The 15,750-nt window shown below is 33.8% G+C and overlaps 2 protein-coding genes across 2 annotated transcripts; both read right to left on the reverse strand.

The window, feature by feature from the left end:
* Window positions 1-12,009: 12,009 nt before the first annotated feature.
* On the reverse strand, window positions 12,010-13,806 carry LOC130590806 (uncharacterized). The gene has a single exon (XM_057393361.1). The coding sequence runs from the start codon at window positions 13,804-13,806 to the stop codon at window positions 12,010-12,012; it is 1,797 nt and encodes a 598-aa protein (XP_057249344.1).
* On the reverse strand, window positions 13,803-15,401 carry LOC130590807 (uncharacterized). Its single transcript, XM_057393362.1, has 2 exons — window positions 14,877-15,401; window positions 13,803-14,765 (listed from the first exon to the last, which is right to left on the reverse strand). The coding sequence occupies exons 1-2, from the start codon at window positions 15,399-15,401 to the stop codon at window positions 13,803-13,805; spliced, it is 1,488 nt and encodes a 495-aa protein (XP_057249345.1).
* Window positions 15,402-15,750: the final 349 nt, after the last annotated feature.

A 15,750-nucleotide genomic window follows, 5' to 3' on the forward strand; every position in this document is an offset into this window, starting at 1 on the left:
GGTTGGTCCTATCTGCGGGATTGATATAGGTTTTTTCCACATTAAAAAAAATAAATAAATAAGTTACTGAGGCTATGTTTAGATCACCTGAAATTTTCTGATCTGAAGTTACCTGATTTGATCTAAACTTATTATTTCTGATCTAATTTGATCTGAACTTATTTTTCTGATATGATTTGATCTGATCTAATTTACAAGATCTTATCTTTTATAAAATATATTATTACTTTGTAATTCATTATTATGCAATACTCCCTCCGTTTCCTAAAGATCTTCCCACTTACTGTTCCTACAGATACCAAGGAAAATAAAGTTGTGTGGGGCATGATGTGAGTAAAGTAGGAGAGAGAAAGGGGTTAAGATAAATAAACAAATAAAAAGGGGTTAAAGTAGGAGAGAGAAAGGGAGTAAAATTGAATTAATAATGTAATAGTGGACCATATGATAGTGACATGAGAGGGTAAATAGGGAAATTTGATTTGCCAAATAAGGAATAAAGCAAAAGTGGGAAGATCTTTTGGAAACACCCTTAAACGGAAAGTGGGAAGATCTTTAGGAAACGGAGGGAGTACATTATAAGATGATCTTATTTATATTATTACTATTATTATCATTTTTTTTCTATCACAACTTTTAAACAACTTTTATTAATAATAATAATAATAATAATAATAATTATTATTATTATTATAATAACAACAATAATAATTATAATCATAATAATAGTATTTATTACTAAAAATAATTCTATAACCCAAGTCATTTATTTATAAGAGCAGTTCTAAAATGTTTCACACTTTCCCTTAAAAAAAAGTGAAAGTATTGGGTCAGACCATCTGACCCAATACTTTCCGTCGGACAGGCTGAGCCCAGCAAAACGGCGCGGGCTTATTTTTAAAATATTTATTTCTTTTTAAAGAAAAACATTTAACGGTTATTAGGTTTTATCTTTTTACGGTTTTGAAACTGTTTTTTATGTAGTTTGTGCTAAATTCTCGCTAGTTTTAAAACTGTTTTTTCTATATTAATTTCTCATTATTTCTAGTTTTGCTCTTAATTTTTCTGCTTCTCTGCTTCTTTGCTGTTGAAATTTAGTTTTTTTTTGGTTCGTAATTGATTACTGTTGCATCGCAAATATGGTTAAGAGGATCAGAGATGATGTTTCTAGGTATAATTTGGTTTGATTTTTGCTGTAATTTTTTTTTTCAAATTCTTAGTGTGTTGTTGTTGTAATTGTAATGCAGCCCGAAGTCAAAGAAGGTGAAGACTGACGCATCTTTAAGAAAAGTTTTGGTTGTGTCTACTATTTGGAAGAAGAAAGTGAAGGATGGTGATTATGATCCAAGGTATATTTCAAATTCTTAGTGTAACTGGTTTCAGTTGATGTTGTGTTTCTTTCATTTAGACATTTCTACCTTTCATTTGGTGTTTTTGATTTTGTTTTTCTTTATTTTTGGACGTTTTCAGTTGATTATTGTATATCTTTCATTTAATTAGGGTTTTAGTTTCAGTTGATGCTGTCTTAGTTTTATTTACATATTTTGTTTTTTGGTGTGTTTTAATTATTGTTTTGTATCATTCACATATGTTTTCAGTTGATGTCGTTTTTATTTCATTTAGACATTTATTCCTTTCATTTGGTATCTTTGATTTTGTTATTCTTTGATTTTTTGACGTTTTCAGTCGATCCTTGTATTCTTTCAGTTGAATCATGTATTCTTTCAGTTGATTCTTGTATTCCTTTCATTTGATGTTGTGTTTCTTTCATTTAGACATTTCTACCTTTCATTTGGTGTTTTTGATTTTGTTTTTCTTTATTTTTGGACGTTTTCAGTTGATTATTGTATTTCTTTCATTTTATTAGATTTTTTGTTTCAGTTGATGTTGTCTTTGTTTCATTTACATATTTTTTTTGGTGTGTTTTAATTGTTGTTTTGTATCATTCACATATGTTTTCAGTTGATGTTGTTTTTCTTTCATTTAGACATTTATTCCTTTCATTTGGTATTTTTGATTTTGTTATTCTTTGATTTTTGGACGTTTTCAGTTGATCTTTGTATTCTTTCAGTTGATACTTGTATTCTTTCAGTTGATGTTGTTTTTCTTTCATTTAGACATTTATTCCTTTCATTTGGTATATTTGATTTTGTTTTTTTTTTTTTTAAGTTTTCAGTTGATCTTTGTATTTTTTCAATTGATTCTTGTATTCTTTCAGTTGATGTATTTTTTCTTTCATTTAGACATTTCTACCTTTCATTTGTTGTTTTTCTTTCATTTGTATTCTTGTATTCTTTGTTTCATTTACATATTTTGTGTGTTTTAATTGTTGTTTTGTATCATTCACATAACCTTCATTTTGTTATTCTTTGATTTTTTGACGTTTTCAGTTACTCTTTGTATTCTTTCAATTGATTCATGTATTCTTTCAGTTGATTCTTGTATTCTTTCAGTTGATGTTGTTGCTTGTTTATTTCATTTTGTTCTTTTTTCCTCTCAGTTAGTGCTTCTCTTTTCATTTGGTTATAATACTTTGTTTCAGTTAGTCTTATTATTCTTTCAGCTTTTGTTGTTTTTCTTTCATTTGGTTTTGATATTGTTTATTTGATTAAACTTTATTTCTTTCTTTCAGCTGTGATAAATCATTGTCTAAGAAGAAAGGCAAAGCTGATTTATCACCAGTGAAGTTTACATTTGCAAGGTCTAATCCAGATGAAGAGAAAGACACTTTTGATCGATCGTATGTTTTTTCATTATTCTCCTTTTATATGATATGATTGTTTCTGTCTTTTTTTTTAATTTATTTTTGTTCACTTTTCTTAGGAAATTGACTGATCAAGAAACTAAGTCTATTAGTCTACATGTATTGTCAGACTATTCTCATTTACATGAAGTTGTTAGTAATTTTAGTGATCAACAGCAAAGAGAGATTAAGGAAATTGGGTTTGACAGTCTTCTAGATATTAGGATAAAGAAGTTCTGTTCGAATCTCAATTTGGAGTTGATGTTGAATTACAATGCTTCCGGAATGATGTTTTTGACAAAGAATGGTAAAGTAATTTTTAATAAGTTTACCATTAGGGATGTTTTGGGTTTACCTGTATCAGATAAACCATTTGAGGTTATTGATGATGATGCTTTTAGGAGGAAAGGTAGTCAGGTGGAGGCTGGAAGTGCCAGGAGGGATTGGCATAGGTTGCTTGATGTTTCCGATCCCAAGAAGCCATATATTAGTAAAAAAAAATTTGGGATGATGAATTTAAGAAGCATCAAACTGGGGATGATTTTAAGAAATTGTTTGTTATTTTTTGCTTGTCAAAGCTCCTTTGTCCACGTGCTGATTTAGGGCCTGCCCTAAAGTGTGCCAAGAGTTAGGAAGACGTATCTATGATTTCAAGCTACGATTGGTGTGGATATGTCTTACGAAGTCTTTGTACTGCTGTGTTGGACTGTCATCAGAATATAATGATGAGGAAGAACGAGCTGGGACAGAAGAAAGCGACATTTAAGCTTCGGGGATGCATGAGCGCTCTGGCTCTTGCTGTTATTCAAAACTTCAAGTGTCGTAATCTGGACTTCTCAAATGTCAGTAAGCCATTTATCATTATTGGCAGGAAGATAAGGATTTGAATAGTGTTGTGAAGCAGTTTGAGATCAACATGGATTTTATTCTGCCAGTGAAGCGTGAAAAAGAGAAGGACAAAGATGGGAGTAGAGTACTTGAGTTTAAAGCTCCTAGTGTTAGTGCTGCTAGTAGAAGGTCTGCTTCTCCTACAATAAAGGTGGTTGAGGGTCCATCACCTTCAACTAGACAGCTTGTTATGGATCTACCTCATACTTTGATGACTGATGAGGAAATAAATGCTCTTAATGTTCCTGTGAGTTTCTTTCATCTTATGTTTTTATTATTGTTGTACTCTTAAACTCTAACTGAAGATTGTTAAACTCTAATTGAAATAATATCAATACCAGCTGAAAATTATATAGATACCAAATGAAACTATTTCTATTTATTTTTATTTCATTCAAGTTTTCATTTGGTTGCTCGATTGTTTCAGTTGGTCCATTTTTTTGTTTTTTTTGTTTCTGTTTGGGTTTCAGTTGGTTTTGTGTCCTTATGAAATTCATTTGTTTGTTTGTTTGTTTGTTTTGCTCTGTTAATCGAAGGAATATGTGAAGAACATGCACAAGTTAAAGAGGAATGCGCTTGCATTCTGTCAAGTGAACTTGGAGATTGCACAAAACATTTGGGAAGAAGGCGAGAAGCTGTCTCAAGACAGTCTTTCTCTGGATGACAGTGAAGTTTTTAATCCAGAGTTTTTGAATCAAATTGATGACATATGCATGCGTCATTTGGCAGCGAAAGAGAGCGCAAACAAAGTTGATCCTACAATTGCACTCTTGGTGAAGCGGAATGTGGATTTCGATTTGGATGCTGGTGTTCATGGAGATGAAGAGAAAGGACGAAGTAAGTTCCTTTCATTTTATTGTTTTCCTTTGATTGTTGGAGTTTATAATCTGGTGGAAATAAATATTGTTTTCAGTTTTAGTGTAATACATTTGTTTAAATGAAAAAGTTAAAGAGATAACTGAAAGAATTAAAAGACCAACTGAAAACTGTGACCCTCTAACTGAAACAATATAAATACCAGCTGAAAATTATATAAATACCAAATGAAACTATTTCTATTTGTTTTTATTTCATTCAAGTTTTCATTATTGCTGGATTGTTTCATTTAGTCCATTTTTTTTCATCTGGTGGAAACATTGTTTCAGTTCTTGTGTATTTAGCTTGTTTTTTATTGTTTTTGTTTTTAAATGAAGATGATGAGAAAGAACAAAAGGAAGATGATGAGAAAGATGGTGATGATGATGATGATGATAAGGATGACCAAAATGGTCAGGATGATAATGAGACAAAGAAGCAGCAGGATGATAATGATGATTCTGATGCTGGTCTTCAAGGAGATGAAGAGAAAGGAGGAAATAAAGATTATGGTGACAGTAAGTTCCTTTGATTTTATTGTTTTCATTTGATTGTTGGAGTTTTTCATCTGGTGGAAACATTGTTTCAGTTTGAGTGTAATACATTTGTTTAAATGAAAAAGTTAAAGAGGTAACTGAAAGAATCAAAAAGACCAACTGAAAACTTGTGAAACTCTAACTGAAATAATATAAATACCAGCTGAAAATTATATAAATACCAAATGAAACTATTTCTATTTGTTTTTATTTCATCTGGTGGAAACATTATGTCAGTTTGTCAATGAATTGATTCATTTTTGATTTTGTGTGTTTTTCAGCTCTTGTGTATTTAGCTTATCTTTTATTGTTTTGTTTTTGAATGAAGATGATGAGAAACAACTAAAGGAAGATGATAAGACGAGGAATGCTGATGATGATCAACTTAAAGAGGATAAGGATAAGAGTGCTACTCATGATTCTGGTTTGCAGAAGAGTTCTTGTGAGAAGCAGATTGTTGATTCTACAACTATCCCTACTCCTACCGCTGGAGTTGAAGTTGTTAATCTTGCTAATCCTCCTCCCATTGTTGAAGTTGTTGAGAACGTCTATAGTAGAAGGTCTTCGAAAGTTGATTTTTCTGGTAAAGGTAAAAAGACATCTGATTACGTCACCTTCTGCGTCATCAAGGGGTCCTGCTTTTAAGAGTGCTGATCCTTCATGCCCTTCATTCCAACTATTAACTCTGAGTCATGTTGGTGAGGGTGTTGGATGTGCAGAAAGTGCAGACAGTGGTGAGGGTGTTGGAAGTTCAATTCCAATTATCACTCCAGTTAACATAAAATATCCTCGTGTAAGTATAGTTTTTTTTAGACTGCATTTTGTTTCAGTAGGTATTTTATTTTTCCGTTTGTTTGTTTGTGTTTTAATGTGGTTATTAGTCTGTTTCACTTAGTGTATGTTTCTTCTCAGTTAGTATTTATTTCTATTTTAGTTAGTCTATGTTTCTTGTCAGTTAGTATTAGTTTATGTTTCATTTAGTGTATGTTTGTTGTTAGTTAGTATTAGTTTATGTTTCAGTTATTATCTGTTTCTTGTCAGTTAGTGTATGTTTCTTGTCAGTTAGTATTTATTTCTATTTCAGTTAGTCTATGTTTCTTGTCAGTTAGTATTTATTTCTATTTCAGTTACTCTATGTTTCTTGTCAGTTAATATTAGTTTATTATGTTTCATTTAGTGTATGTTTGTTGTCAGTTAGTATTAGTTTATGTTTCAGTTAGTATATGTTTCTTGTCAGTTAGTGTGTGTTTCTTGTCAGTTAGTATTAGTTTATGTTTCAGTTAGTGTTTGTTTCTTGTCAGTTAGTATTTGTTTATGTTTCAGTTAGTATATCTGTCATTTTTAAGTATTTTTTTCATATTTTAATGCAATGCAGGGTGATGGCTCTTATTCTTCTCTTGATCAATCATCATACAATTCATACATACCTAAGAAACATTCAAAGTCAGAAATTCTTTCAACACCTGAATTATTAAAGGGGTGGGACTATGACTATAATTCGGAGAAATCTGAGAAAGTTTTGAGAGTGGAGGGGAAAGGTGATGATTCTGAGGATGATGATTTGGATAAACTCATTGACAAGATTGCAAAACAAGGAGTTGATTATGAAGAGCCGAAAAAAGAAGAGGATGAGAAGAAAGATATTGGAGACGTAGCTGGTGTTGGTTCTTCTTCTGCACCTGTTTTGCAAGCTATCCCTGTCAATAATCATGGCCTAATCTTGTGTCGAAGCTTGCAGCAATATAACAAGTACCTAAATGATCTCTCTCCTAAAAACGTGTTGCTGGTTGATTATCCCTTCTACAATGAGTTTATTTGACGACGTTTCAAGGCTGTCATTGGATCCAAATTATGAACCTACAAAGACGAATAATTTGATGCTGCAAGATGAACTACAAAGTGATATCATTGTGGACTTCGAGAATCACGACAACAACTACTCGGTTCAGTTGTACAAGTACGACCTTGTTAGCATGCCTCATCAAGGTTGGTTGATAAGTGGAGTTATTGATGGATGTGCATATATGTTTAATATGCAAGAAGAGGAATCACCTTCTGCAACGAGGAGATTTTGGTTTAATTTGATGCCTTTTGTAAGTGTTTCTATCTAATATAGTTTTATTTTTTCAGTAAGTTTTTCAATTCTTTTTATTTCACTTTTGTTGATGGTGTACTATGTGGTTAGTGTTATGGCTTAGTTTTATTTTCAGTTGGTCATATTCTCTTTTCATTTTGTTTTATACATCTGCTTTCATTTGGTCATATTATTTTTTCAGTTGGTCATCTTCTGTTTTCAGTTTGTCATATTCTATTTTCAGTTGGTTATTATTAGTATCTGTTTTCTTTTGTTGCAGAACTATATCAATTGGATGTGTGAAGAGAAGGCAAAAAAGGTTGAGTTTGATAGTGAAATTGCTGAAAATGAGATTATTTTGAAGAAGTTGGAGGGCACTAGTGAATATGATGAGAAATTGAAAGAATGGGAAGAGAAGAAGAAAAAGTTGGTTACAAAATAAGATGATGTATTCTTCAACAAATGTAAGGACGCTCTTTCTGCATGAGTGAAAGCATTTCCAAGGAACGATATTCGACAAGCTGAACTGGTTAGTGGGATTGTGTTGTTGTTTACCGTTTTTTTTCCTTTTAATTTCAGTTAGTTTGATATGTTTCAATAATTGATAGTATTATGCTTACTTGTGATAGTTTTGTAATTGTTTGAGCTAGTTATAGTTTTTATTTCATTTTGTGCCAATTTTTTGTTTCATTGAATTTGCTTCTTTGTTTCAGTTGACATCCTTTATTGTTTCAGTTGAATTTATTACTGTTTTCATTTGGATTAATTTATATTTCAGTCAGTGTTTTCAATCTTTCAGTTAGTCCGAGTTTCTGTTTCAGCTAGTATTGTTAGTATTTCATTTAGTTCTTTGTTCTCTTTCAGGTAGACTTATTGCTTTTGTATCTTATGTGTATATTCCAGATTTTTGTTCCCGTTCACAAGGATGATCATTATACTGTTTTGGTGCTCAACAAGAAAGCTAAAAGGATTGAAAACATTGACAATCGTACAGACATGAAGGTTATTGAAAGATATGTTTATAAGGGATTTAACGGTCTTACATACTTTTATGTACCCTTTTGTGATGGGATTATTTTTTATTTCATTTTGTTACTTGTTTTTTAATGGTTCTTTACTTTTTCATCTTCAAATGCAGTGTCGTGCTTTTGATGCTTTTATGCAAGGTAATATGAGATGTCGTGATTTTGATCATCTCCAACATTGGGAGAAAGTGACTTTTTTTCCCTTGGAGAAACAAGGAAAACAATCATGATTGTGGTGTGTATGCAATCAAGTGTATGGAGTTGTACGATGGTGAAAATGCGAACGAGTTTCCACTTGTTGACCTAAAAAGGGTATGATAACTTCATGGTTTTTTGGGAGAATTTTTACTTGTTAGATCTATGTTTTTGAAATTTTTTAATTGTGTTGATTTTTTAAATTTTCAGGCAGCCACCAAAAACTTTCAGTGGTGCAAGCTTGCACTTCGTCTAGTGGAGCATCCTTTAAACAAATTGAAAGACAAAGTGAAGCGTGATTATTATGTTTGGTCAGCAAAGAAGCCTCAACTTATGGCAAGACAGAAGTTAAGGAAGGAAAAGGAGGGTGTTGTTAATAGAATAGCAGTTAATCAATCAAAGAGGACAAATAAACAAGAACCACGAATTTTAAAGTGAAGGAGGAAGCACGAGGAGGAAGTCGAAGTAGTGTTGAATGATCACTATGAAGACAAAGACAGATTAAACAAACTGTTGAATTTTCGTTATTCTTAGTTGTCAAACTGTCTTTTTTTTATTGTAAAGTACAGTAGAAATAGCACACAACTCAATTTTGTAATGTACAGTAGAAATAGCACACAACTCAATTTATATTTTTAATTTTTAGAATTGTATATTTACACTTACTATGAGTGGAATACATTCGTGTAAATGAAATTGTTTGAGAATTAAATGGAAAAATACAATCACCAGCTGAAAAGTGAAAAATCTAACTCAGAATGATAAGTGTATGACATATATTTGTAAATATAAATTTTAGGAAACTAACTGAAACAATGTAAATCCTAACTGAAAATTATTAGTCTAATTGGAATAGAATGAAATGAAAGAATCATTATACTAAATGAAATAATATAAAGACCAACTGAAAAATAAATACGTCTACCTGAAAAAAGAAGTGACCTGAGTATGGTCCATTTGTCTAATTGTAAATTTTGAGAAAGTAATTGAAACAATATGAAGACCAACTGAAAAATAATTAAGTCTAACTGAAGCACTATAAAGACTAGCTGAAAAATAAACAAGTGTACCTGAAAATAATTACCGACTGGAATACAAATGAAAAGTAGTATTATTTTTTACACTATTCAACTTCAGGTACATTTTGGGTTTGTGTTCCATATTCATTTGGATGCCTTGTCTTCATTTTACGCTTCTCAAAATGTCCTTTTACTCTCTTGTTTCCCTTTGGGGGTCTTCCTTTTGTCTTTATAACCTCAGGATTTTCAACACTCTCTCTTCGTACTTCTTCGTCTTCGATTTCTTGTTGTTTTTGTTGATCGGTCTTGAAAACTTCTTTTACTGATTTGTATAATTCCTTCAACGACTTGTCACATAATTTTCTTGCATCCTCACTCGATTGACATATTGACACTAGGTTGTAGAAATTCTTGGTTATTGCATGTCTCCATAGTGTCCATAACAGTGCATTTTGGTTTTGGTCCTTGCCTGCTGTAATAACAGTTTCTTAGTCAATTATTTCATTTGGCAAAAAAATCTTTTCAGCTAGTTGATAAAATGTTTCAATTGGAGCTTTACTTTTTTTAGTTTGCTAACTAAGTTTTCAGATAGTTGATAAATTATTTCAGGTGGTTTCTTAATTGTTTCAGTTAGTTACAGTAATTTTTCAGTTAGTTAAGTGTTTCAGGTAATTTTTCAGTTGGCTAATCAAACCCCCCCCCCCCCAACAAAAACCCCAAAATCTCCAAACTCCCAAAACCCCCCACCCCCAAAATCCCCCCTCCCACACACAAACAAAACCCCCAAAACCCCAAATTAATTTTCTGTTAGTAACATTAATTTATCAGTTAGTTATGCTAGTTTTTCAGCTGGAGTCTTTTTTTTTCAGTTGACTAACTAAATGTTTCAGGTTTATTAAATTTTGTTTCAGTTGGAGTCTTGATTTTTTCAGTTAGCGCCTTTCTATTAAGGTACTTATCAGGTAATTTTTTCCGTTAGCTAACCAAAACAACTAAACACCCTTCACCCACGCCCCCCAAAAATAAAACCCACAAAAAACTCCCAACCCTCAACAAAAAACCCTAACTTAATTTTCTGTTAGTTATATTTATTTTTCAGTTAGTTATATTAATTTTTTCAGTTTCATTTGCCAATAAAAACAATCATTTCATTTGCCAATAAAAACTTTTCAGCTAGTTGATTATGTTTTTCAGTTAAAGCCTTATCATTTTCAGTTGGCTAACTAAAGTTTTCAGATGGTTGAAAAATTGTTTCAGGTGGTGTCTTAATTGTTTCAGTTAGTTACATTAATTTGTCAGTTAGTTATATTGATTTATTTCACTAACCTTGAATATTCTCATATACTGCTGACTTTGCAAGTCTTGTCCATCTCTTAAAGATATATTTTTCTGGGATTTGAAAAATGTTGAACATGTGCATGACCCTTATGATGTGAAAGCAAATCATCCCCGTCTCTGTGAAGCATTGACATGAGCACACTAATTTGTTGTAGCCTCATCGTATCTACCGTATGTGAATTGCTGAAATCTTCTTCTGGTGAGACTTCAAACAACTTCAGCTCTGAGTTTTCTGTTGCAAATGCTCGTAAAAAGGATGTCATTGCCCACTCATACTCTGTTTCAAAGTCATTATACAATGCTAGTGTGTATACATCAACTGCATGTTTCAGGAGCTTTGACTTGAATTTGACAGCTTTGGGACGTTCGGTTCTGTTCCGGAAGTTGTCACTAGTTTCATTGCTTCTCCATCTCTTCACTGTTTGCTCAAATATATGGTAGAATTCAAACAATTTTGTCGTTGCTTTTGCATTGAATGATATTGCCTTGTTTGTGACTTCACTTCTTTGTGATGATAAGATTCCACCTGAAAACATATCCCTATTTAACGCGGTGCACCACTTGTGTCTCTGATCATATACTTGATCGAACCATTCCTTTTTCTCATGTCCATACATTTCCATCATTTTTGTCCATAATTCTTCAAAGCCTGATTCATTTTGACACCTCATCAAGCAGTTCTTGAACATGTTCTTGAAGTCTTCATTGGCCTTGAGGGATCTGAAGTGGCTTACAAAGTTCTTCTCTATATGCCAAAGGCAAAGCTTATGTCTTGAATTTGGGAAAACTTGTTTTAAGATAGTACATAATATGCTTCAAATCATTTTCATTTGAATGCTTATAAATCTAACTGAAAGAGTAGATCTTTGGAATGAAACAATCAGACATGCAACTGAAATGATAAGAATAATTACAAATTGACAGCTTTGTATTCAGTTGTGTGAGTTTATGTTATTTATACCATTTCAATTGCATTGCCCATGGCCTTATCTTGATCAGTGAAAATTGTCTTTGGCTCTTCTTGGCACATTGCTCTCTTGAATGTTTCTAGCAGCCATTCAAAGCTTTCTTCTTTTTCAGTAGTTATGAAAGCGCATGAAAACATTGTTGTTTTCCAATGGCAGTTTATGCCAACAAATGGTGCACATATCAGTCCATACTTTTTTTTTTTTGGTAAAATGTAAGAGATATTATACCAAAATCAATAAAAACCACCAATTACAGGGAAAAAACAAGCAACATCAAAGCAAGCCTATACACCCTCTTCTAACTACCAACACACATCATCAAAAAAGAACCTACTGAACTATACAAATTCACACCATCAGCTAAATTACTGCTACCTCATATCTGCTATTAATTTTTCCAGCCATTCAGTCTCTTCTCTAGACCATTTACTTGTCACCTGGAATTGAATTCTCCTACACACATTCTGCTTGATGTTTCTAATTACAGCCTTAGGACAAGGAACCTTCAGGTTCCATATTGCATTGTTCCTAGCTCTCCACACTTCATAAACAGTTGCTGTCAGAACTGCATAGCCTATCTTCTGTTTTCTCCTACTGTTGGAATATCTTCCCCATTTCTTCCACTGCGTATACAAACATTCATTTACTGCACTTCGTTTTTCAAGCCACTGCAGAGTACCATGACTCACTCTCTTACTGAAAGGGCATCTAAAAAATAGATGTTGACTAGTTTCAGTGTCTAGTTCACATAATGCACAAGTATCAACCCTGCTGATTCCAATGCTCATCAATTTGTCTCTTGTTTTGAGCTTTCCTTTCATAGCCATCCAAGCAATCATTGAATGCTTAGGAATATTAAATGAATTCCAGACCCAATGATGCCATCTATTCTTCTCTCCTTCAGGATGCAGCCACTGGTATCCTGACTTGATGGTATATTGTGCATCTACATTTAACCATTTGTCCCCAGTATAAGCCTGTTTCATCTGATCCTTGACTTTGCATATGTTCTTCCAGCACCAGCTAGCCTTTGTTGGAGCTTGATACTCCCACCATGAAGACTCCTTAATATACACTGAGTGGACCCATTTGATCCATAACAAATCAGCCTTTGCAGTTATTTGCCAAACATGTTTCCCAATAGCAGCAACATTCCAGCTCTTGCATTCTCTAATCCCTAAACCTCCCCTATTTTTTGCATAACACACCTCCTGCCATGATATAGGAGGGGGTTTAGAGGTATAAACTTTCCCTTCCCATAAATAGGCTCTGCATATTCTTGTAATAGCCTCTAAGACACTTTTAGGTAACAAAAACAGTTGAGCCCAGTAAGTGTGTAGATTTATCAAGACTGCATTAATCAATGTTACCCTCCCTGCATATGAAAGGTGTCTAGAGCTCATACATATCAATCTCTTCAAGATTTTGTCCACCAACACTTCACAATCAGCTTTAGAGATTCTTTTTGAAGTAATAGGCACCCCTAAATATCTAAATGGGAATTGCCCTTTCTGAAATCCAGTAACTTGAAGAATTCTCACCTGAAACTCCTCTTTCACATTACCAAAGTATATAGCAGTTTTTTCAGCACTAGCACACAAACCTGAGGTAACTGAGAATGTTTTTAACACTCTCTTTATCATAATTGCAGACTGAGGCACCCCTTTGCAAAAACGCATCAGATCATCAGCAAAGATTAGGTGTGACAACTTCAAATCAGAACATCTGTAATGAAATTCAAATTGATTTTTCTTCTGCATTTTCTTCATTAGCCTTGAGATGTACTCCATAGCAATGACAAAAAGGAGAGGGGAGATACGATCTCCTTGCCTCACTCCTCTCTTCCCTTGAAAGAAACCACATAGTTGCCCATTTATACTCAATGAGTAACTGGGGGTAGTCATACATAACATAACCCAGTTCACAAATTTTTTAGGAAATTTCAGACCAAGCAACATTTCCTTAATGAATTCCCAGTCAATAGAATCATAGGCCTTGCGCAAATCAACTTTCATTGTACATCTAGCAGGCTCAGACTTCCTTTTGTAGTGCCTCAACATATCCTGGCATATGAATATGTTATGGAAAATTACTCTTTTCTCTACAAAGGCACTTTGAACTGGCTCTATGATATTAGGTAATACCTTCTTCAACCTGCTACAAATCATTTTTGAAATGATTTTGTTAGGACATTGCAGCAAGCAATTGGCCTAAATTGTGTGACATCCTGAGGTTGGTCACATTTGGGAATTAAGCATAGTGTAGTATTGTTTATCTGCTTGAGTATCTTCCCAGTTCTAAAGAAATCAAGAACAGCCTCAGTGACATCCTCCCCTATAACCTCCCATGCCTTCTTAAAGAAGTGACTTGAGTACCCATCAGGGCCCGGAGCCTTGTTGTCTTCAATTTCATCCAATGCCTTCTTTACCTCCTCTCTACAAAAAGGTTGACACAATTCTTCTTGCTGTCTTATATTCAACTTCTCACCTTCATTCAAAACACTACTACTCACCTTTCTCCTATTAGCCATTTCATTCCCTAGTAAGTCCTTATAAAACTCCATAAAGGCTTTCTCAATATCTTCCTGATTTTCAGCCCACACCCCTCTACTATCTTTCACTTTATAAATGTGATTTTGGCCTCTTCTTCTTCTCAAGCATGCATGAAAATAAGCTGTATTTGAGTCCCCACCCTTCAACCACTCACATTTCACTTTCTGCTGCAGAAACGCCAATCTAGCTTGATTCAGGGCCTCATATTTCCTTCTAGCTTCCCTTTCACTTGCCTGCAACTCCTGATTTCTCAGATCTGAGTGCATCTGTTGCTGAATACTAATTAGATCTTTATAAGCGAGGTCTGCCTCATTCTCTATATTAGAGAATTTCTGCTTGTTTAATTCCTTCAAATCTCTTTTTAGCCCCTTCATTCTCTTCACAACTTTAAACATAGCACCGCCATTATACTGTTTTTGCCAGCCTCTCATCACAATAGCTTCAAATTCAGCTGCTTGTGTCCACATATTGAAAAATCTGAACACTTTTGAGCCCCCAACCTGATTTTCTTCAAACTGAATGATACATGGAGTATGGTCAGATATACTCTCAGGAAGGAAGTATGCCTTTGCTCCCTGAAATTCCATCATCCAAGCTTCATTCACAAAAACTCTATCTATTTTAGAATAAACCCTTTCTTCCCCCTCCTGTCTATTTTACCAAGTGAAGAAAGGACCCACACTCACCATATCCTGTACTTCACATTTCCAAATACATCTTCTTATCCCTTCCACCTCATGAAAAGTCACATTAGATCCCACTCTCTCATTGAAATTAACCACATTATTGAAGTCTCCACAAATGACCCAAGGGTCATTCCTTATCTTCAATCTCTTCAAGTCCTCCCACATTACTAATCTTTCATCAAGATCATTTGAACAATACACCATAGTCAAGTAGAAACTCACATTTTTCCCCTTATGAGTAACCTTGCTATGAATATATTGAGCTCTGCTTTCCAAGATTTCCACCTCAAATTTATTATGCAACCATATCAACCATATTCTACCTCCTTTATGATAGGAATAGTTTGCCACAATACTCCAGTTAGGACACACTCTAGGATAAACCTTGTCAACATTCTTAGGTTTAACCCTAGTTTCTAGGAGACCAAACAACCCACATTTATGATGACTCAGAAGAGTTCTAACATCACCATGTTTAGTTAGGATATTCAGACCCCTTATATTCCAGAATCCCACACTATTCATTTGGTTCCAAGTTTAGAACCTGGTTCCCCTGCATACTGTCTACCTCCATTTCTCCATCAGTGGCTTTCTGCTTTTCAGCACCATCTTCTTCCTCTCTTGGCTTATCCTTACTTTCATCTTGAGCCCTGGTTATCATTTCCTTCTTGGTTCTCTGCCTGAACCACCTCTTCACTCTGCTTCCCTTCATCATCAGGTTCCTCTGCAATAGAGGCTAACCCTCCCATATGACTACTTCCTCCTGCACCTTCAGGTCGTTTCCTAGCTGCTTCAAGCCTTACATTATTCACCCGAGGCTTAGGAACCCATTTCTGCTGTGGTTTAATTTTAGCAATAGCAACTTCCCTTCTTT

Source organism: Beta vulgaris, chromosome 3 (genome assembly GCF_026745355.1).
Source record: "Beta vulgaris subsp. vulgaris cultivar EL10 chromosome 3, EL10.2, whole genome shotgun sequence".
NCBI classification, from domain to species: Eukaryota; Viridiplantae; Streptophyta; class Magnoliopsida; order Caryophyllales; family Amaranthaceae; genus Beta; species Beta vulgaris.

What these genes read in the sequence shown, in the direction of transcription:
- LOC130590806 (XM_057393361.1), bottom strand. Translation starts at nt 13,806, where the DNA reads ATGATTTGTAGCAGGTTGAAGAAGGTATTACCTAATATCATAGAGCCA.
- LOC130590807 (XM_057393362.1), bottom strand. Translation starts at nt 15,401, where the DNA reads ATGAATAGTGTGGGATTCTGGAATATAAGGGGTCTGAATATCCTAACT. An exon ending in AATGTGAAGTACAGGATATG is followed by an intron (nt 14,766 to 14,876) that starts GTGAGTGTGGGT and finishes ATGGAATTTCAG; the next exon opens with GGAGCAAAGGCATACTTCCT.